The sequence below is a fragment of the Sminthopsis crassicaudata genome, chromosome 1 (genome assembly GCF_048593235.1).
Source record: "Sminthopsis crassicaudata isolate SCR6 chromosome 1, ASM4859323v1, whole genome shotgun sequence".
NCBI lineage: Eukaryota > Metazoa > Chordata > Mammalia > Dasyuromorphia > Dasyuridae > Sminthopsis > Sminthopsis crassicaudata.
Window position 1 is genome coordinate 34,517,392 of NC_133617.1, and position 22,694 is coordinate 34,540,085.

Consider the following 22,694-nt stretch of genomic DNA (forward strand, 5'->3'; position numbering starts at 1 on the left):
TTGACTTGATAGAGGGGGCAAGCTCATTGGCTGGGGTGGTTCTTCCCAGAAGCCCTTGCATTATCACATGCCCATTCTCTGGGAGGATAAAAGAGACAGCACTGGGCCCAGAGAGCAGATCGGCCTGGAGAAGGATAAGAGCTGGAGGAGATTCAGAGCCAGGATTCAAGAAGAAGACTCTGCATTGCATCAGGCTTGACGGGGCTCTCTGCAGGAAGGGAAGTCACTTCTCTGGACAAGAGTTAACAGCAACTGCCTGGAGACAACGGTTCGTTACAGGAAGAAGAATCTGTCAGAGAGATTTGAGTAGAAGACACAGCAGATCTCTTCCCAGAGAGTGATCCGGCAGCTTCTAGAGACGACAGCTCGCTACAATAAATGATCTCCTGGTTCTCCTCATTTCACTCATCACTGGTTCATATAAGTTTTTACAGATTTTTCCAAAATCATCCTGCTCATCATTTCTTACAGAACAATAATATTCCATAACATTTATAAAACATAACTTATCAGCCATTCCCCAACTGATGGGCATCCACTCAGTTTCCAGTTTCTTACCACTACAAAAAGGGCTGCCACAAACACTTTTGCACATGTAGGTTCCTTTCCCTTCTTTATGATCTCTTTGGGATTCAGACCCAGTAGAGATACTGCTGGATCATGCACAGTTTTATAGCCTTTGGACATAGTTCCAAATTGCTCTCCAGAATGGTTGGATCAGTTCAACTCCACCAACAATGTATTAGTGTCCTAGTTTTCAATGGAGATAATATTTGAAAAGTGTTTAGCACAGTGCCTGGGACATCATAGGTGTTAGATACATGCTTTTCCCCTTTCCCTTCCTTTCACCATCCTAGCTGTCCTTTTATGGACTCTTCCCATTCTTCCTACAGTATGGTTCCTAGGGATATATGTAATCATCTGGATGTGGCTTGACCAGTGTGTCTGGTGGGACCATCACCTCCTTTTGGTTTCTTTTACAGTGCTCTGTTTTTTCCCCACTAGTTCCTGTGATTTAATTGATATAGGGTCTCCCCTCCCTACCATGCTCTTGTTCAAGGTTACATAAACATTAAATGCCTACCATATGCCAAGCATGGTGCTAGGGGCTGAGAATACAAACCTGTTAGGAATCCTAGTGAACAAGGAATCTTAAGTAAGTCCCAGCCATGTCTTTTGTGTAATTTTTGTTTTGCTAAGAACATGAGAACACACTTTCAGTTATCTGATGGAATGCCAGGGAAGCACACAAAAATGGTCAGCTATCCTTCTGGTACCTTAATTAATAAGCATCCTTTATTGCAGGCATGTGTTTACCCCAAAAACCTGGCCAGTGTCTGGAGTAAACATAACTCTCTTAAAGGAATGAACAAATATTCTTTTTGGTGGACTGCTTTTTTTTATTGTAGTAAGTTTATTTATTTTTAATACATATTGGTTTATGAATCACATTGGGAGAGAAAAATCAGAGCAAAAGGAAAAAGCCATGGGAGAGATTAAAAAAAAACAGAAAAAAGAAGTGAACATAGAATATATTGATTTGTGTTCAATTTTCATAGTTATTTTTCTGGATGCAGTGGCATTTTCTGTCCAAAATCTATTAGGATTGCTTTGTATCACTGAACTACTGAGAAGAACTGAGCCTTTCATAGTAGATCATTGCACATTCTTGCTGTGTAGAATGTATTCCTGGTTCAGTTTGTTTTGCTTTGTTCAGCCATTCTCCAATTGATGGGCATCGTTGGTGTGCTTCTTGTGATGGAGCATGGGAGGCTGCTACATCTCAAGAGTCATGTATCAAATGAGAATACTTAGCATAGTGCCTTCTTTGTTCTTAGCCTATAAAAATCCCTTAGTGGAAAGGATTTTGAAGATATGGCTTGCCTAACAGTGGCTCCTACTCAAGACTGAATAGCTGTGATCCCGGGTCCTTCCAGTCAAAGAATTCAGATGTTGGTACTTCTTCAGTGTAGTGATGATGTATATTGTATGTTGTTTATTTGTTTGTTAATAATGTCTTCATTGTAATGGCTGCCCACTGAGTTTGTTAATTGTATATTACTTTTATGCTTTGACTTTTTTCTTCCCATATGTCTTATTTAAATTGAGATTCTGAGCAGCAATAAACTTGTGCCGACTCCCTTTAAGACTATGCCAGTGAATGTGAATCCCAAACTTAGATTAATCAGATGAAACCCCAAAACGAAATAGCTCCTGCTCTCAAGCAGCTTATGTTTTATTTGTGGAAACAAACATGTATTTATAAGTAGACTAAAATATATACAAATGAAAGAGAAGAATATGTGTGAAAGAGAAGGCATGGAGGTATGATCAACAATACTTGGCAATTAATTAAATCAGAGTGTGAAAGAAAGAGAGGAGCTGAGGATGACTCTGAGATAGTGAACCTTGAAGGCAGAAGAGTACTTCAACACAAATTAGGGAAACTAGCAAAAAGAGAGAAAAGATAAAAAACCTCTAATAAAAAATGTCTGATAGGACATTTGGTGATATGATGTTGGAGTGTAAGAGAAGATAAGAGGATGCATCTATATCTATAGCTGAAGATATAAAGTGTATATATGTATTGTGTATACATATATACACACATATGTACCCACACATATCAGTAGAATGAGAGAGCTAGCATGGAGCAGGAATTTGGCTGTAAAGGAGAAATCCCAGAATGTTGTGTTCATAGAATTTCTGAGTTCAAAGAGACCTCAGTAACCATCTAGTCCAATCCTTAACCCCTTTCCAGCACATCTTATGATTAGCCTTTGCTTGAATACCGTACTGATGGGGAGCTCACTACCTCCTGAAAAAGCCCATGCAGGTCTGTTTTTAGATCTGCCTGTTAACTTTCCTCCATTGCTCCTGGTTCTGTCTTTGAAGGCTAAACAGAACAAGTCCAACCCATTTTCCATAGTACAGTCTTGAAGTCAAAGTTCGTATCTCCTCCCCCAATTTTCCCCCTCAGTTCCCTAAGGTGCGTTCTTCTTTGGAATGCTTATCCTGGTTGTCTTCCTCCAGTCCTGCTGTAGCTTATCTGCATCATGAAATTCTGATGTCCAGAGCTCAACCCCTCAGCTGTAGCCTGATCACCGAAGAATCCAATATTACCTTCTTCATTCTCAGAAGTCGTCCCTGCCCCCAAGATCCCATTTCCATTTTTGGTTGTCCTGTCACAGTGTGGACTCACATTGGACATTCAGGCACGTTAATAATCATCAGCTCTATTTCAGGGAAAATTTGGCTGTCTAGCTGTGCTTCATCTTTTACTTGTAAAGTCAATTTTTGGAACCCAAGTTAAAAAAAAATCTCTATTATTATATAATTATTTAATTCAACCCCAATATTCCAATTTATTAAAATTTTTTTTCAAATCTTGACACCTGATCACTGCATTACTGTCCAGACCAGCTTTGTGCCATGTGCAAATCTGATAAATGGTGCCATTTATGCTTTTATTCAAATCTTTGATAATGGTATAAGGTTAATTACAGATTCTTGGAGCACTCCCTTGGAGGCCTTTAAATTGGTGGTCAGCCATCAGTGATTTCTGCTCTTGTCCAGCCACTCAACCTTATTTGAATCTACCTGTTATCAAGTCTACATCTCTCCATCTTTTCCACAAGAATAATCTAAGAGACCCTGTGTGAAACACTTTGCAGAAATCTATGTATTGTATTGTATATATTGCATTCCCCAGTTAATTGCCTTGTAAAAGAAAAGAAGGCCGTGGGAGGCAGCTAGATGTAAAATAGCTAGAGTGCTGGCCCTAAAGTCAGGAGGACCTGAGTTCAAATCCAGCCTCAGACACTTAACACTTCCTAGTTGGCACTTAACCCCAATTGCCTCAGCAAAAAAAAAAAAAAAAAAAAAAAGTGAATTGTTGGCATTTTCTACCAGACTTTGGAGCTCTCAATAAGAAAACATCCTTTTATAATGACTATTGATTCTTGCTCTGCAACCTAAAATATTAAAAAGATGCCCAGGGGGGCACTCTGGGTGACCAGGCCAGGGTCATGCAGCATTGAGTTTAGAAGCAAGATTTGAACTTGGGTTTTTTTTCTGATTACAAGGCCAGCCCTTTATCTATTATACCATGGTGCCTCACTAGATAATTGTTATATTATTGTTGTTAAAAGTTCATTAATCATCCCTTTAATAACGTGTTCTAGAATTTCTACAAGAGTCAAAGTCAATTTGCCAGCTTATAGTCTATAGAAACGAATTGAGGGGAAAAAAGGCAGCACAGATGTTATTTCAGTGATGGCCCCAAAGTTAAGCATTAATCAAACAGTTCTTGCCACTCCCAGAGGATTTCTGTCCCTGTTTTTCAATTCATTGCTTTCAACCTAAACTTTTATGTTGGATACTTTGGTATAGCTCTGCCTGTTTTGCTTATATGTGAACTTGCTAACTAATAACAGAGCCAGAGTTTTATTTCAAGACCTCGAGTTGTTAGTGTGCTCAGAGAATATTGGCTCTATCTTTTTTTTTTTTAATTAATCTTGCCCTTTAAGGTTATTATGCGTCTGTTTAGGAAGAAGAAAAAAGAATACTGATATTGTGAAAATGTTAGTTATTTGCCATTCTTTTTAGCGATCTCATTTTAAAAAAAATCTGTCCCATTCAGAGACAATTAATGAAGCTAATGATATGAATGAAGCTATGGAACTCATGCCAGAAAGACTAGAGTATGGGATTCTTAATGGACACATTCTACGCATGCTTAAGCACATTTTGGTTCATGTAAGTAAGGATGAATATCCTCCTATTGTCGTTTTCTAAGTTTTAATTTTTTTGATGGTATTATATTGTAATGCTTTCCAAGTTTTGATTTTTTTAATGATGTGATTTTTTTTAACAATTTACACAATGACTTTATCAATGTAAATGGAAAGAACAATAAAACAACAACAACAAAAGATTCTAGAAGCCATCTAGTGAATATCCAAACTTGTCATTTTTCAGATGAGAAAACTGAGGCATATTAAGGGACTGGTCCAAGTTCATACTCATAGCCAATAGAAGAGCTGGGATCCTCTCACTATAAATTCAACACTTTTTCTACTTTATAACTGTGCTTTCCTAAGATTTAAGATGAGGCACCTAAATTACCTACTTCTCTCTTTCCATGGCAACTCTGATCATAAAGACAGGATTGTATCTGTTGTAATTCACAGAACCTTCTTTGTTACTGCTTTACATCAAATGGTGTGATATTGTAATGCTTAACAAATTTTTTGGGAGAGAAAATCAGGATTATGTGATTTGCCCAGAATGACATATCTGAGACCAGAGTAGAAATCGGATTCTCTGCAATTCAGCGGATAGACTATCCACTGTACCACTTAGCTATCCCTGTACACAACTTTTTTTTTTTAAAAAGACCCCATCACTATTGAATCTTCTGCCACAATCCAGACATTGCCATAATCTGGGACTTTTAGGAAATGCTTTCACCTATGTCTGTCTCAAGACTATGCACTAGGGAGAAAGATTGTCCTCCAGATTATTTTGGAATCACTGGCTTGCGATTTGTAGGCTGACATCCCATTCCTAGATAGTTCCAGCCATTTAAGATCTCTTAGGCTCATTCCCCAGTGCCATTATTACTCCACACCTCCATTTCCCATATCTCTGAATCACTTTTCCATAATCAATCTGTGCTAACTATATCATACCTTTCCAGGTTTGTTACACATTAGCCTATGTCATGCACTCTACATTCCAGCTTAACTGGTCTCCTTCCTGTTCCTCAAAGGACATTCTCTCTCCCATTGCCATGTCTTTGACAGGCCGTCCTTCATGCCTCTGACACTCTTTTCCCCTTTCTGCCTCTTGGAATCCTTAACCACTTTCAAAGGTTGGCTCAGTGCCATCTCTGCTGTGAGAACTTTTCCAATTCCCAGGAATCTTTCCCTTTCTTTTTTTTTTTTTTCCAAAATCTGCTGCTGAAAGTTTTTTGTTTATTTTTGTATTTATTTTTATTTCTATTGATTGGAAATTCCTTCAGAATAGGGACTGTTTTGTGTTTGCACAGTGCACAATGTCTGGCACGTAGTGGTGTATGATAAATTCTTATTGGTTGTTTAAAAAGGGATATTTTTATTTAAAAAAACTCAGAGGAAATAGCAGAAAAGTACATTAAACAACAAACACTCCAAATATCTTTCCTAGTCATCTGGAGTCAGAGGTTGTGAGACCAGGCTAGTCCTGTGCTGTTCTGGTCCTTGACTGGTGGTCTGTTGGACAATGATGGGTAAACAAGTGGCTTGACAGATAGCTATGAAAGATGATGTTTTGGCAGCTTGTGGAGGATGGATTCCAGTGGAGGGAGACGAGACAGGAAGACAAGCTAGAAGCCAACAGCACCGAGGATTCTGCTTTGCACACTTGGGAGACAGGTGCTTCATGTATAAAAAGTATCGGAGTCAAAAGGCCTCAGTTACAATTTCACTTACTATCTGTGTGAGTCACTTCATAGATCTGTGCTTCAGTGCTTCATCGTGAAACAGAGGGGCTGGATTCGATGACCTCTAATATCCCTACAGCCTGTGGGAGAACCATATTTTGGAGGGGACTAGGATTCATTTTTATTAACATCTTGAATCAGTCTAATTTCTTTTAAATCTAGTTCACATTCATTCCTGCCTGGTGCTAATTTGGGGAAGTTAATGTATAGTCGTGCTTCCAATTAATATTCATAAGATCATAGACTTAGACTTGGGAAAGATCCTGGAGATATCTGGTGTATCATGTTCCCGGGAGAACAGGCTTAGATGTGAAGGGAGTGCCCAGGCCCCCTTCCATTCAGGGCCTTCTAATTGAACCTTGCTCTTTATTCTCATGAAAGCTTCCTGTTCAGGGAAAGACTTAAAACGGGAGATAATTAGGTGAGGGAAATAGTTATGAGCAAACTCTGTGTAATTTGCCTAATCAATTGACATTTCAGGTGTTTATGCCAGGTCTCTCCTTCAATCAACACAGGGGGGACTTTTCATCACCCCTGATTTCAGGAGATGTGACACCTCCTGGAGGGGGAGCTGTGGAGAAACTGCCAGGAGAGACAATAGAATATCACAGTATCCAGCTAATACGGGATGAATTCCTAATGAACATGCAGAAATTCACCAACAATATTCGGAGAACCATACAGCAACTGGAAGGTGAAGGGTGTGTGTGTGTGTGTTTTCTCTCTGAAAAATGAATGCATCATCTGAGACAAATTAGTGCAGGAGTACCCCCAGTTAGGTTTGGAGGAATCATTCCTCTTTCTCTCTGCCTCTTTACATTATATTCATTTCAGAATATATTCTTCCCCACTTCCCTGGCTAGCCACCCTTCCCTAATAACAAAGGTTAAAAAAGAAAAGAATAAAACAGTTGAACAAAACTAAAAAAACCATACTAATTGCATCTGGAAGTATATGCAACATTCCAGAAAATCCTCCATTTCAGCTCCAAAGGGAAGGACGCATATTTTCTTGTTTCTTCTCCAGGGTTAAGTGAGGTCATTATAATTACACATTATAAAATTTATTTTTTCTTTCCCTTTTTTAAAAAAAAATTCTTTCCCTTTTTTTTCCTTTCCATTTACACCTCTAGTCAAGGTGTCTATTTTTTCCTCTTAGTCTGCTTCCTTTACTTTTGCATCAGTTTATATATATATCTTCTCCTATTGGGATGAATTCCTTGTATTCATCCTTTCTTATGACATGGAAATATTCCATTCATGTACCACATTTTGCTTAAATACTTCCTAATTGATATTTAGTTTATTTGAAGATCTATGCTGTTACAAAAAAAGTGCTGCTGGGAATATTTTAGGATGTGTGGGACTTTTTCTTTCTAATTTTGATCTCCTTGATGTATATGCCTAGAATTGAGATCTCTGGTATGGTCATTTAAGTCACTTTTTAGGAGGTCACAAGTTTCCTTCTAGAATGGCTGGACCAATTCCTAGCCCCATCCAGAATGCATTATTGTCTGAGTGTTCTGATAGCTCCTTGAATACTGACTGTCCTTTGTTTGCTTAGGAATTGTTCCCCTCCCCATGTCTGTAAGCAATATTTCATCTCATTCTCCTCTTGTATTTATGATGTTTCTTTTTATGATTGGTTCTTCATAACTTTGGGCCTTTTTGTAGTAAATGACATCTCTTTGTTAGAGTTGTTAGAATTGAGTTACAGTTGTCCAACTGTAGCTCATCAGACCAACACAAGCTTGGCAAATAGTCCATATAAACATTTGGGGTAGCTTCTATAATTTTGTGTATTTTGGGTTTCCTTTGGGCTACTTCAATTCTGTTTTGTTCATAGAGCACAACACGCCATGCTGGGGGTTCCTGTGCCAGTATCTCCTATGTCATACAATTGATTCTAAAGTTCTTAAGAGATACCTTGAGAGTGTCCTTGTATCATTTTTTCTCACCATCAATGAGCACTTGCTCTGTGTGAGTTCTCCATAAAATACATACATTTTTTGGTGAGCATACATTTGACATTTGAACAACATAGCCAGCCCAATGGAGTTCGTGCTCTCTGTAGTAGAGTTGGATTGCTGGGCAATTTAGTCTGAGAAAGGACCTCAGTGACTGCTATCTTATCCTGCCAACTGATCTTCAGAATCTTCCTGAAACAATTCACATGGAAGCAATTCATGGCATGGCATTGGTACTGTCCAGGTTTAGGAAGAAAAGGAAAATACTGTGTAAACCTAATTTCTGCCAAACTGCTTTCTAGTTTTCCCATTAATTTTCATCGGATCGGGAATCCTTGTCCAGGGGGATTACCTCCTTTTAATATAATGTTCATTCATTCAGTCAGAAAGCATTTATTAAGTGTTTCCCTATGTATAAGGCCCTGCTCTCAGAGTTTATATTCTACCAAGAGGAAACAACATGTGAACAGGGAAGTCAATGCAAACCATACACAATGATTTCAGATGGGATTAGGGCAAGGCACTCATTAAGCACTAGAGATCGGAAAAGCTCTTATGTTGGTCAGTAAACATTTATTAAGTGTCTCCTGATGAGAATAGTTTGTTCCAATAGCCATGAAGGCAGTGAAGCAGGTGTTGTGGAGCACTCAGAGCATGGTCAGTGTCTCCTGCCACTGGACAGTGATGGCTCTGGAAGAGAGAGTGAACCTGATGACTTCGGGCAACTCTGCCTTACTTAAAATCCAATTTATCTACAAATCAGAAGACATTGCCATCTATTTTATGAGAGATGAAGCCGTAAGTGCAGATAAACTGGGAGCTGTAGTCATTCCCCTGCACACACAAGTGTAGTCAAGGCCTTTGGATTATCTTCTCACTGGAAGCAGCAATGGGATTCGACAGCCCTGTGGGTGTCTAATCAGCCTTTTAAGTTTCACACTGATTCCCCTCCAGGTGTGAGGAAGGGGCTCTAAAAACTGTCTTTTTACACAACTTTGGTCTGAATACCAAGGCAGGTGGAGATCCCACCTTGTAATCAAGACACTAAAAAGCATGCAAAAACTCATGCAAAGCTGATTCTGTTCACAATTGGGAAATGGAATATATACACACTAACAGACAACACAAAATCCAGTAGACATGAAAGAAGAATAGCTTTTTCTGTAGGAGAACTCAACAGGTATTGCATCCAAATCACAGCCCTGAATGAAACAAGGCTGGCAAATGAAGGCCAGCTTACTGAAATTGGAGCTGGACTCAAGGTTTTCTGAAGTGTCTGCAGTGAAGGGGAGTGCCATTTAGCTGGTGCGAATCTTGCAATCAAAACTAATCTAGTCAACAAGATTATATGCCTTCCAAAAAAGTGAGTGACAGGCTCATGACAATACAATTGCCACTTGGAAGCAAAGGCCACTATCATCAGTTTCTATGCTCCTGCCATGATAAACCCTGATAAAGTCAAAGAAAAATTTTATGAAGACCTGGAGACCCTTATCAACAATGTGCCAAAAGAGGATAAAATTATAATTCTGGGTGACTATAATGCTAGAGTAGGCTCAGACTCCCAGACATGGTGGGGAGTCCTTGGGAGGAATGGAATTGGGAATAACGACAGCAATGGTCACTTACTATTGAAAATTTGGGCGACTTTCTCATCACCAACACTGTATTCCATTTACCTAAATGCAATAAGACTTCATGGATGCATCCCTGCAGCAATACTGACATTTAATAGACTCTGTGATTGTAAGAAGAAGAGATAGGAGGTGAGAGTGATCAAGGCAATGTGTGGTGCAGAGTGCTGGACTGATCATAGACTTATTTCTCCAAACTGAATATTTGCCTGCAACAAAAGTGGTGGCTCCAAGGCAAAAAGACTACAAGGAGAATTAATGTCAACAGATCACAGCACTTCTCTCAGAGGGAACAGTTTGTTGCTAACTCGGAGTGCTAAGTTGAGCCAACATACAGCCAGCAACAATGGAGCAGAAAAGGAGTGGCTAGCTTTCAGAGATTTGGTGTATAGCACTGCATTTGCTCATCTAAGTCAGAACATTCACAAATATCAATACTTATTTGATGAAAATGAAGGGGAGATTCAGAAGCTGTGAAGTGAAAAACAAGAACTCCACAGATTGTACCAGCAGGATAGTTCATCTATATCTAAGAAGGCAGCATTCAATTCCATCAAAAGTAAAGTGCAATGGCAGAAACTAGGCATGGACCCACATTTAACACCACATACTAAGATAAGATTAAAATGGGTCCAAGATTTAGGCATAAAGAACGAGATCATAAATAAATTAGAGGAAGATAGGATAGTTTACCTCTCAGACTTGTGGAGGAGGAAGGAATTTGTGTCCAAGGGAGAACTAGAGACCATTATTGATCACAAAATAGAACATTTTGATTACACCAAATTAAAAAGTTTCTGCACAAACAAAACTAATGCAAACAAGATTAGAAGGGAAGTAACAAATTGGAAAAACATTTTTACAGTTAAAGGTTCTGATAAAGGCCTCATCTCCAAAATATACAGAGAATTGACTTTAATTTATAAGAAATCAAGCCATTCTCCAATTGATAAATGGTCAAAGGATATGAATGGACAATTTTCAGATGATGAAATTAAAACTATTTCCACTCATATGAAAGAGTGTTCCAAATCATTATTGATCAGAGAAATGCAAATTAAGACAACTCTGAGATACCACTACACACCTGTCAGATTGGCTAAGATGACAGGAACAAATAATCATGAATGTTGGAGGGCATGTGGGAAAACTGGGACACTGATGCATTGTTGGTGGAGTTGTGAAAGAATCCAACCATTCTGGAGAGCAATCTGGAATTATGCTCAAAAAGTTATCAAAATGTGCATACCCTTTGACCCAGCAGCGCTACTACTGGGATTATATCCCAAGGAGATACTAAAGAAGGGAAAGGGACCTGTATGTGCCAAAATGTTTGTGGCAGCCCTTTTTGTAATGGCTAGAAACTGGAAAATGAATGGATGTCCATCAGTTGGAGAATGGTTGGGTAAATTATGGTATATGAATGTTATGGAATATTATTGTTCTGTAAGAAATGACCAACAGGAGGAATACAGAGAGGCTTGGAGAGACTTATATCAACTGATGCTGAGTGAAATGAGCAGAACTAGGAGATCATTATACACTTCAACAATGATACTGTATGAGGATGCATTCTGATGGAAGTGGATATCTTCAACATAGAGAAGAGCTAATCCAATTCCAATTGATCAATGATGGACAGAATCAGCTACATCCAGAAAAGGAATACTGGGAAACAAGTGTAAACTGTGAGGATTTTTTTTTCTTCCCATATTATTTTTACCTTCCAAATACAATTCTTCCTTTGCAACAACAACAACAAAATTCGGTTCTGCACATATATATTGAACCTAGGATATACTATAAGATATTTAATATGTATGGGAATGCCTGCCATCTAAGGGAGGTGGTGGAGGGAAGGAGGGGAAAAATTCGGAACAGAAGGGAGTACAAGGGATAATGTTGTAAAAAAATTACCTATGCATATGTACTGTCAAAAATGTTATAATTATAAAAATTAATAAAAAAAAGTAAAAAAAAAAGTAAAGTGAATGGAAATGATATTTTCAGTCAAATGCTTTCTGTGAAGATAAACATGGCATCAAAGTCAGCTACTGCACCTATAATCAATTCTTCAACTTGAAAAGTCTACAAGTCAAAACTAAAGTAGAGGGAATGTTGGTACGTGATTTTTTGTTTGCAGATGATGGTGCATTCCATATCACTTCCAAAATTGAATTGCTACAAAGTATGGAACGATTGTCTGATGCTTGTACTGATTTTGGCCTAACACCACCAGGAAAACATAGATACTCCATCAGCCGGCACCACGCCATCCATATATGGAACCATTGGTTACAGCAAATGGAGAAGTTTTGAATGCCATGGATAAGTTCATTTATCTTGGCAGTGTACTTTCCAGGAAGGTTCACATTGATAATGAGGTTGATACATTGCCAGAGCTAGTTTTGTGTTTGGGAAGCTCTGAAGGAAAATGTGGGAGAGGAGAGTTTTGGACTGAGCACTAAACTGAAGGTCTATAGAGTCATTGTGCTGACCTCATTGTTTTATGCTTGTGAAACTTGAACTCTATACCAGTATCATGCCGGGAAATAGAATCACTTCTATTTGAATTTTCTTAAGATTCTGAATATCACTGGCAGGATAAGATATCAGACCCTGAGGTTTTTCTTGAGCTAAACTGCCAGGCATTCTAGCTCTACCATAGAGAGCACAACTCCGTTGGACCAGTCACATTGTTCAAATGCCAAATATATGCTCACCAAAAAGGTGGTTTTATGAAGAACTTACACAGGGAAAGCTCTCACAAGATGCTCAGAAAAAATGATATAAGAGCATTCTCAAGGTGTCTCTTAAGAACTTTACAATTGATTGTGTGACATGGGAGACACTGGCACAGGATGGGCCAGCTCGGTGTGTCCTCATCAGAGAAGGGACTACTGTACTCTATGAGCAAAACAGAATTGGACTAGCCCAAAGGAAACTCGAGATGCACAAAATTAAAGAAGCCACCGAAATGTTCATAGGGACCATTTGTGTCCGACCTGTGGCAGAGCATCCTGAGCACTGGTCTGATCAGCTACAGTCAGACACACTGCAACTCAGTTCTCACATAGCAATGTCATTCTGGTCCTCTTTGAGAAGGAAGGACAACAACCAGTCAAACAATTAAGTGCATTAGCAGACATTATGCTAAACACTGGAGATACTAGTTAGGACAAAAAAATTACCTTCCTTGGTGGATTTTAAAATCCGATGGAAGAAGACAATATTGGAAAAGAAACTGAGGTGGGGAGGGGAGCAGGTAAAATGAAGATTTGACAGTCTGAATCTGTAGTAACAGTTTCTATGTCAGGAATCTCTCATACTGAGGAAGTCACAGTTCTGGACCAAATGAAAACACGAGATACATTATAATGTATACTATAAGGAAGAGGGGAAAAAACCTCCAGGGTTATTAAGGTTCCAAGGAGAGAAATGTATTCTGGTTGGAGTGGGAAGAGGAAGGCTTTCTGGATTTGAATTGCTCCACCATATTCCGCCCCCCTCCAAAAAAAATTCTATATCTAGAGTTGGAGGGCAAGGCACATCTTATGTTATAGGATATGAGGGCTACATAGTCCCCTTATATTCTTATCAGTAGTGTTCTCTCCCTGTAAAATGCTACATTTGTAAGAAAGAATAAAAATCCCCATAGTTCTGAGAAACTAACCAACATATTTACTAAGTTTTGTTAGAAATCAACTGATTCCAAAAGTCGGGTAACAAAGAAATTTTACTGAAAAAGTCCAGAGGATTTGGAAATTTCTGGCTAGAAGTGGACTCCGTCCTTCTGATGGGAAGAGGGAGTACTAGGTACAGTAGGAGACAAATTTTATGCTGGCTGGCTGTTGCAGTTCCCTCACCCCAAAGAATGGATAGGTCAGTTTCCCTTAGGGTTACATCATTTTTTACATGCTATTCCTAAATATATTCCTTCTCCCTTGACAGGGAATTAAAGGACTTTCCTAAGCTCACATTGCTAATAAATATCCAGGGTGAGCAGTGGGGAGATTAGGAACCCAGAATCTTATCCACCACTCAATTAACTGTTAAGCTAATTAACCTCCTTGCTAATGCTGTGGCTGGCCCTAACTGATTTTTGCCCCCAACAGGAGAAATTAAGTTGGAGATGCCGGTGATTAGCCTGGACAGGGAAGTGTGGGAGATTGCCGCTGACCCAGAAGCAGTGGATATCTTGGAACAATGTGTGATCAATTGGTTGAATCAGATCTCCTCGGCCATAGATGGACAGTTGAAGAAGACCCCTCAGGTAATCCGCATAAAAATTTCTGAGAAGCCTGGTCCCTGAGAAGCAGCTCTCAACCTCCAAAGTGAGGCTTGAACCCTGCTCCTCATTTCCCTACATCACATTGCCTCCTGAACTCAGATTAGATCTGCCTTTGTTGCTACTATGGGCCTGAGAGAGGCAGCTATTGCTGATGGATAGAGAGCCAAGTCCAAATCCTGCCTCAAACACTAACTCTGTGACTCTGGGCAAGGCACTTAACCTTGACCTGCCTCAGTTTCTTCCTCTGTAAAATAGGAATAATGACGGTTGTTGTGAGGATCAAATGAGGTAATGATTGTTAAAAGCTTAGCACAATGGCTACACGTAGTGGTTGTTATCCTGCTTTTGTGAAGAGGACCAGAATAACTTCATTATGTTCCAATCGAGTTACAGTGTGTCTGACTGTGGCTGATCAGACCAATACGAGCTCCAAAGGCTCTGCCGTGGGTCGGGCAAAAATAGTCCATATGACCAATGCATAGTAGATACTATATAAATGCTTATTTCCCTCCCAGAGAAAGCAGATCTCCCCTGCCATATCTGAATGCTGGGCTTTAATATTTCTTATCTGGCATTTACACTCTGGAGATGTAGAGTGGGATTTCTATACGGTGGGATGTTTTTTTTTTTTTGTTTTTTTTTTTTTTTGTCTGCATGTTCTTTCAACCTACTTCCTGACTTCAGCTAGGTTCCCTGTCTACCTGCAGCCTTGGTTATTTATTAGCTATGTGGTCCTGGAAAGTCATTTAATTCTCTGTGCCTCAGTTTCCTCATCTGTAAAACGAAGAGGTCACACCAGACAGCCACTCGGGCCCCTTACAGCTCCAAAGGCTGTGCTTGGCTGTACTTCTGGAGGCAAGGTCTGGGATGATCCTCTGGATGCTTTCTTGTAATATTTTGTGTGTGGTTATTTCAGGATCTCAGGGACAGTTCCGGCTGGCTTCTAAAGTGTTCTGACCCAGGGCTTTGCCTGTCCTTATCTGAGGCTGAGCTATGCAGGTTCTTTACCCGAGGTTGGGTCTGAGCAACAGGGGCCGCCATAAGCTGGCCAGGGAGCTCTGGTTTCAGAGGCTTGGAAGCTTCAGTTCTAGCTTCTGCTCCAGAATGAAGCCTGCAGAGGAATCATCAGACCTGATAGCTCCTCCTTTTCATCCCTCAGGAACTTAATTTTGACATCGTTTTTAGCAGCTTACCAAGATCCTGAGAACTTATCCTTTTCCCACCTTCTCTTCCAGATGGGCCGAAAGAGATTGTTTTTATGACATACATCTTCACCTCTGCTCTTGTCCTTAGGGTCACGGCCCATTGGCAGAAATAGAATTCTGGAGGGAGAGAACTGCCACCTTCAGTGCTCTCCATGAGCAGACCAAGCTCCCAGTGGTGAGAAAAATCATAGAAGTTATGAAGGAGGCCGACTCCATGCTTCTGGCCAACCTGCAGCCCCTGTTGAACGATTTATATAAGTATCACGTGGAAGCTTCAGACAATGTTCGGTTCCTCTCTACCGTTGAACGCCATTTCAAGGTACTACTAGTGGCCAGTGTCAGGGTCAAACAGCTTTGACCCTAGTCATTGCTCTGTGATCTCATTGTCTCATTTGAGTCAGCTGGGGAATGCAGTGTATGGATTGTTGATCCTGGAGTCAGGAAGATGTACTTTCTGGATATGTGACCCTGAGCAAGTCACTTAACTGTATCTGCCTCAATGTCCTCATATGTAAAATGGGGATAACATTAGCACCTACCTCCCAGGTTTATTATAAGCATCAAATGGCACAATAAATAAAACTTTAAGTTTTAAGCTATCTATAAATGCTATTATATAATTATATAACATAGTTTTATGTAATAAATATGTAGTAAACAATTATAAGTTATTATAATTAAATAAAATAATTATTATGTAATAGGTTACATATTATTTTATTGTAGATCATGTTATATGCACATTATATTAAATTATATTACATATGAATATATTATATAGAAATATATTATTACATGGAAATATGAGAGAGAAAGAGAGTGAGAGAGAGAAATGCTATTGTATTAACCATCTTCTAAAGTAGGAACTGCAGGTATTAATTATTTTGACTGTTTTCCTCCTGAAGGGATATAGTGACCTATACTTGATCACACAGCAGGTAACTGTCCGAGGTAGAAGTTGAGTCCTGGTGTTTTTGCTTGCTACCCTAATGGTCTGGCTGCTGTGTTCCAAGACCTCTGAGCATACTTCTGACATTAGTTCCATTGGCTTCTTTTACAGGGACTCGATTCCCTCTTTGGAAATTTCATCTTTTGTGTCTCAGGTGCCTTGTCACAAGGAAAGGGATTACTCTTTATTTAGGGAACAATGTCATGAAGTTGGTGACCTTAGTAGTCCTGCTAAGGTACTTTGAAGAAGGTGATAACTCTGGGGGCTTAAAAAAATTATCAGTCATTTTTGTTGGCAAAACATCACCTTTGCTTAGAATATATCTTGCCTACTCCTCCATAGTGCCTTGGAAGCTTGTATAAAAACCCTTGAGATCCTTGACCCAGGGCTGGAAGAAATCTTAGAGCCCATTTAAGCCAATTCCTTCATTTTACAGATAAAGAAACTGAATCCCCAAGAATAGGATTGCCTGAGATTGCCCAAGGAGTGTGTAGCAGTGCCATTGAATGGCATCAGGGAGGCCTTGTGAGAGAACAGGAGGAACAAAACTAATGGGTCAGGAGACCTGAAAGATCCCACTGGGCTTCTCAGGGTGGGCTCAGGATGGACAAGTTACTTTTTCTCCTGGGGATGATGAACAGGGCATGGGCCGAGCTGTCCTCCTTTGTTCTGGCTGACCAGAGCCAGGTATTTGGGTATGGTGAGCTCCAATGCATGACTCTACCCTAAAGATGTGAGATAACAAAGTGCCCCTCTGAAGGCCTCAGTCGACCTTGAAGAAAGAAGTGGGTTCAGTGTCCAAGCTCTTGGCATTAGCATTAGTTGCTGTTGTTGGATTTGGGTGTTCATCCAAAAATACAGTTTTGTGTAACCTTTCTTCACCCCTGGTTACACTTCTTTGACTTCAGTTTCCTAATCTGTGAAATGAGAGTTTTGGACTCTATTATTATAATGAGTCTATGATGGATATCTTAGGTGTTGAGGGTCATTCAAAGAAGACCAAGGCTCAGAATCACGGGTTATCTTCCCTGGTCCACTTTTTGTTACTAAGAAAGAACAAGGATATTTGCCTATTCACTATCCCATTTGAACTTCTTAAATTCTAGAATGGAAAGATGTGGTCACCAGAATCCCACCAATGCTTTAATCTTTCCTGAATGTTCATCCGTGTAGAATTTAACCCATGGAGTTGGATTTAGCATTATTTTGGAAACAATTCCATCCATGATGAGTGCACTCCGGATGGTGTGGATTATCTCCAGGCACTATAATAAAGATGAACGAATGATCCCCCTCATGGAACGGATCGCGTGGGAGATAGCTGAGAGGGTGTGCCGTGTCGTGAACCTTCGAACTTTGTTCAAGTAAGTGTTTAAAGCTCTCAAAGGGCGGGAGGAGCAGCATTGGTGGCCCTTTGTTGGATTTACAAATTAGACTTCTGGATAGAAAACCAAATGCTCCAGCCTCTCTTTTTAAATATTGTGACCTATCTCTTCATCGCCCCTAATAGTATTTTATTTTCCCAAATGCAGGCAAAGATAACTTTCAACTTTCATTTTTGTAAAAGTTTGTGTTCTATTATGCCCAAAGGGCTGTCAAATAGTGCATACTCTTTGATCCATCAGTGTCACTCCTGGGCCTGTATCCCAAAGAGATCATAAAGGAGGGAAAGGGACCCGCATGTGCAAAAATGTCTGTGGCAGCCCACTTTATAGTGGCAAGAAACTGGAAACTGAATGGATGCCCATTAGTTGAGAATGGCTGAATAAGTTGTGGTATATGAATGTTATGGAATATTCTTGTTCTACAAGAAACAACCAGCAAGAATTTCAGAGAGGCCTGGAGAGACTTACATGAACTGATGCTGAGTGAAGTGAGCAGAACCAGGAGATCATTATACACGACAACAGCAAGACTATACGATGATCAATACTGATGGATGTAGCTCTTTTCATCAATGAGATGATTCAGGCCAGTTCCAATGATCTTGTGATGAAGAGAGCCATCTATAGACAGAGAGAGACTGTGGGAACTGAGAGTGGACCACACATAGCATTTTCACTTTTGTTTCCTAGCTTGCTTGTTTTTTCTTTTTCATTTTCCCCCTTTTGGTCTGATTTTTCTTGTGCAGCATAATAAATATGGAAATATGTTTAGAAGAATTGCACATATTTAACCTATACTAAATTATTTGCTGTCTAGGGGAGGGAGTGAGGGGAAGAGAAAGAGAAAAATTTGCAGTACCAAGTTTTGCAAAGGTGAATGTTGAAAACTATCTTTGCATGTATTTTGAAAAATTAAAAAAAAACTCTTACAAAAAATAAAATAAAATTACAAAAATATTTCATGTTCCAAATTTTTCTCATTCTCTCCTGCCTTCCCAAGATAGCAAACTATTTGATATACATTAAACATAAGCAATTCTTCTAAATATATTTTCATGTTTGTCATGCTGCACAAGAAAAATCAGATCAAAAGGGGAAAAACACAAAGAAAAAAAACCAAGCAAACAACCACCACAACAAAAAAAAGGTGAAAATACTATGCTTTGATCCACATCCAATGCCCACAGTTCTCTCTCTGGATGCAGATGGTACTTTTTATCACAAGGCTATTGGAGTTTTGACTTATCTTTTTTGATTTCTCCTTTAAATGCTATTTCCTTCCATTTTTACTTACTTTATACAATACATTTTAAAAATATTTGGATGTAACCAGAACAGTCATCTGCCAGTGAGGAAATTCTTTTCTCTGATTGCAGATTACTAATTCCTGAGAAATTAAGTGACTTATTTAAAATCACACAGCTAGTATGTGTCAGTGGCCTTGAATCCAGATTTTCCTGAGGACAAATGTGGCCCATTATTCTCTAGTCTACCATACTTCTCTCTAAATACTAGAATCTATTGACTTTCAGGGAGTGGGCTGGGGCTTGGAACTTGGATGATTCCATCTGTGAAAGGAGTCCCTGTTTAGAGAACTCTCTCCACCTTCAATGCATCTGAGATCTTATTCTGTAAATTCTATATGATTTAAAGGGTTCCCTGGGACTTTAAAAGGGAGAGGTGACACAACCAAAGACGTGTCCAAAGTGGGACTTGTTGCCCCAGCCTTCATGCAGTGGATATTAGTCTTCTAGCCACTGTGTTATACTGCCTCTTCAATAAATAATATAATTACCTTATTTCTGGAACTTTGTTAACACTTGCTAAGTACATTAAAATGCCTCATAATAGGAATTAAAACTCATCAGGATTTCTGTTAGTGAGACTCTTACAATATTCGTGGTAAATTGAACTTTAATTAGCTTCCATAAGAATTTATAAAACCCTTTCTATACCCAAAGCATTGTGTTAGATTCTGGAAAAGTAAGTCCCCAGTTGCCTGAACTGCTGTTGTTTCTAGACAGGGAAAATACAGGCTAGTATATGAGGAAACAAGAAATGATGCTGATTTTCCTTTGCTCTGTAGTGGGTTCTATGTACTATATAGTCAAGTTCAGGAATGTTCCTGGGATTGCAGAATTTAAGATTTATGGATGTAGTTAGTTTTCGGGTGCCCTGAGAAGGGGCATTTGCTTCCCCTTTGATTTTACTCCAGTCCCATTGTTATCCTTAAACTGGAAGTTAATGCTGTCTGTAGATTACTCTTTTTTTTTTTTTTTTTTTTTGGTAAGGCAATTAGGGTTAAGTGACTTGCCCAGGGTCACATAGGTAGTAAGTGTTAAGTGTCTAAGGTTGGATTTGAACTCAGGTCCTCCTGACTTCAGGGCTGGTGCTTTATCCACTGCACCACCTAGCTGCCTCTGTAAATCACCATCTGTTAAAAATGAGACTAAAAACAAGCTGACATTTAATTAGCAATCTAGGTTTTCTTTATACTATAATCTCAATAAAAGATCACCGAAAAGGGAAAACTTGCTTAAGAAATGGGTAGTTGAGTAGTATTTTGCAATAGGAAAACTATTTGAAGATTTATCTTTTCTTGTGTGAATATTGCTAGAATGTATGCTTCATGTGTAGGAAAGAGTATCCCAAAAGAGCATTTTTGCAAAAATATTCTTGTTTTAAAAAATGGTATTTCTAAGACCATTCATTTTGTCCAGACAGAAACGAGAATATGATACAAAGAATGGGACATTTCTCTCTTCAGTTCAACATCTCCTTCCCTCTAAATAATGCCTTCTGCATGTTGGCTTTATCTTAGGTGTTGCTTGTGACTTAAGGCCCCCCAAAAGCTCTGAGTTCAAATGAATTGGGTCTAATCTTAGGGACTCAGACCAAAAGGGATCAGTTTCCTTTTTTGGCTAATTGCTCCCACCTGGAATTAATGGTGAATAATTCAGACACTAGAATAGTTTGTCATTTCCTTCTCCAGCTCATTTTACAGATGGAGAAACTGAGACAACAGGGGTAAATGATTTGCCTAGAGTCACACAGCTATGAAGTAAGGCTAAATTTGAATTCAGATTTTCCTGACTCCAGACTCATCTCTATCTGTTGGACCATATAGCTGTTCCAACCTTAAGGTTTACAAAGCACTTTTCTTCCAATAATCCTGTGAGATAGGTGTGAACTAAGATATGAAAATTATAATGCTTTTTTAATAGATGAGGAAAACAAGTCTTATAGAAGTTGTGACTTGCCTCCTCTCAAATAATTAGTAACTGTCAAAAGCAGGATATGAATCAGTTTCTGCTTCTATGAAAAGAAGGTTTGTCCTCTGAGGTGTCTCTCTTCCGTATTCCTCTGGACTAAATAACTATACATTTTACTATCATCATTCTTATTATGAGTGATTGGAAAAAAATTTTTTTTAATTAACAGAGAGTCCCGATCAGGTGCACAAAACAAGGTAGCCGATGCTAAGAACACTCTTCTGCTGTGGAAAAAATCTTACTTTGATGTCCGAGCCAAAATTGAAGCATCTGGAAGAGAACCACGTTGGGAATTTGATAGGAAACGTTTATTTGAAAGGACAGACTACATGGCTACAATCTGTCAGGATCTGTATGACATTTTACAGGTAGAGAAGCCTAAGTTTAATTTTTTTACTGTCTGTAAATATGTGGTTAAAAAATAGGAATGATTGATCAAGTTCTTTTTAAAAATGACTTTTCCATTTTTTAAAGGAAAATATTTTTACCATTTGGTACCTTCCATTTCTTATACGACAGTTATTTCTGGATCCACACACCAACTCTCCCTTTCCTTACAATATCAAAGAAAAATTGTTAAGAAAAAACAGGTTATACAGTGACATTACTTGATTGTGTATACATCATTTTGTACCTGTGGTCCTCCCCCATGCATCCTGAGAAGAGAGAGGTCCATTTCATTATTTCCTCTCCAGGACCAAGATTAATCATCATTGTTACTCAGAGTTCAGTATCCTTCTAGTTCTCTTTTATGTTTATGGGATGCTAGTCACTGTGTATTAATTATAGATCCATAGATTTAGAGCCAGAAATTACTTCTGAGGCCATGTGATCTAGTTCCTTCATTTTATAGGTGAGGAGATTTGATTACCCAGCTAATAGTAAACATAAGAGGTGGGATTTGAATCCAGTTACTGAGTTCTGCAAAGAATGATTTATTTTTGCAATGCTCTTAGAATAATTGAGTTTTAGATGTTAGGTGTCAGAATTTAGCAGGTTGTTATTATGGGGCAGTCATGTGGTGTGGCTCTGAATGGAAGAGCACGGACAATGTTCTTACATTCTCATAGTTAATATTTACTTAATTTCTGGTATTTTCTTCCCTTTTTAAAAGTAACACATAAATATAGATGGTTTCCTTCCCAGTCAAAAGTGATAATCCAAAAGAGCTTGTGAAGCCAGTCCCTGAGATCAGAAGGGACACCATATAAATACTTCAAAAAGTTCTAATGGCCCTGACAGCTCTCTTTAATTCTAGATTTAGAGCAGGGATGGAGCAGTACAAGACAGATAAACTTTGTAAGTTCTTCCTTTGTTTTGATTCCCATAGTCTTGCTCCTTCTTCATGTTATAATCTCCATATTTATTTGTTTACATGTTGCATCCTCCCAGTAGAATATATACTTCTTGCGAGCAGGAACTGCTTGCCATTGTATTCCCAGAGCTTGGCATGGTACCTTGTATATGGTAGGTGTTTTGATAAACATGTGCTAGATTGGATTGAATTG

At 39.0% G+C, this 22,694-nt stretch overlaps 1 protein-coding gene across 1 annotated transcript in view; it reads left to right on the forward strand.

The window, feature by feature from the left end:
- DNAH10 (dynein axonemal heavy chain 10) overlaps window positions 1-22,694 on the forward strand; it is a 154,198-nt gene that overhangs the window by 20,147 nt on the left and 111,357 nt on the right. The window contains 6 exon segments of the mRNA XM_074299213.1: window positions 4,643-4,758; window positions 6,965-7,178; window positions 14,200-14,357; window positions 15,669-15,899; window positions 17,703-17,893; window positions 21,356-21,554. Coding sequence (XP_074155314.1) covers window positions 4,643-4,758; window positions 6,965-7,178; window positions 14,200-14,357; window positions 15,669-15,899; window positions 17,703-17,893; window positions 21,356-21,554 — 1,109 coding nt within the window.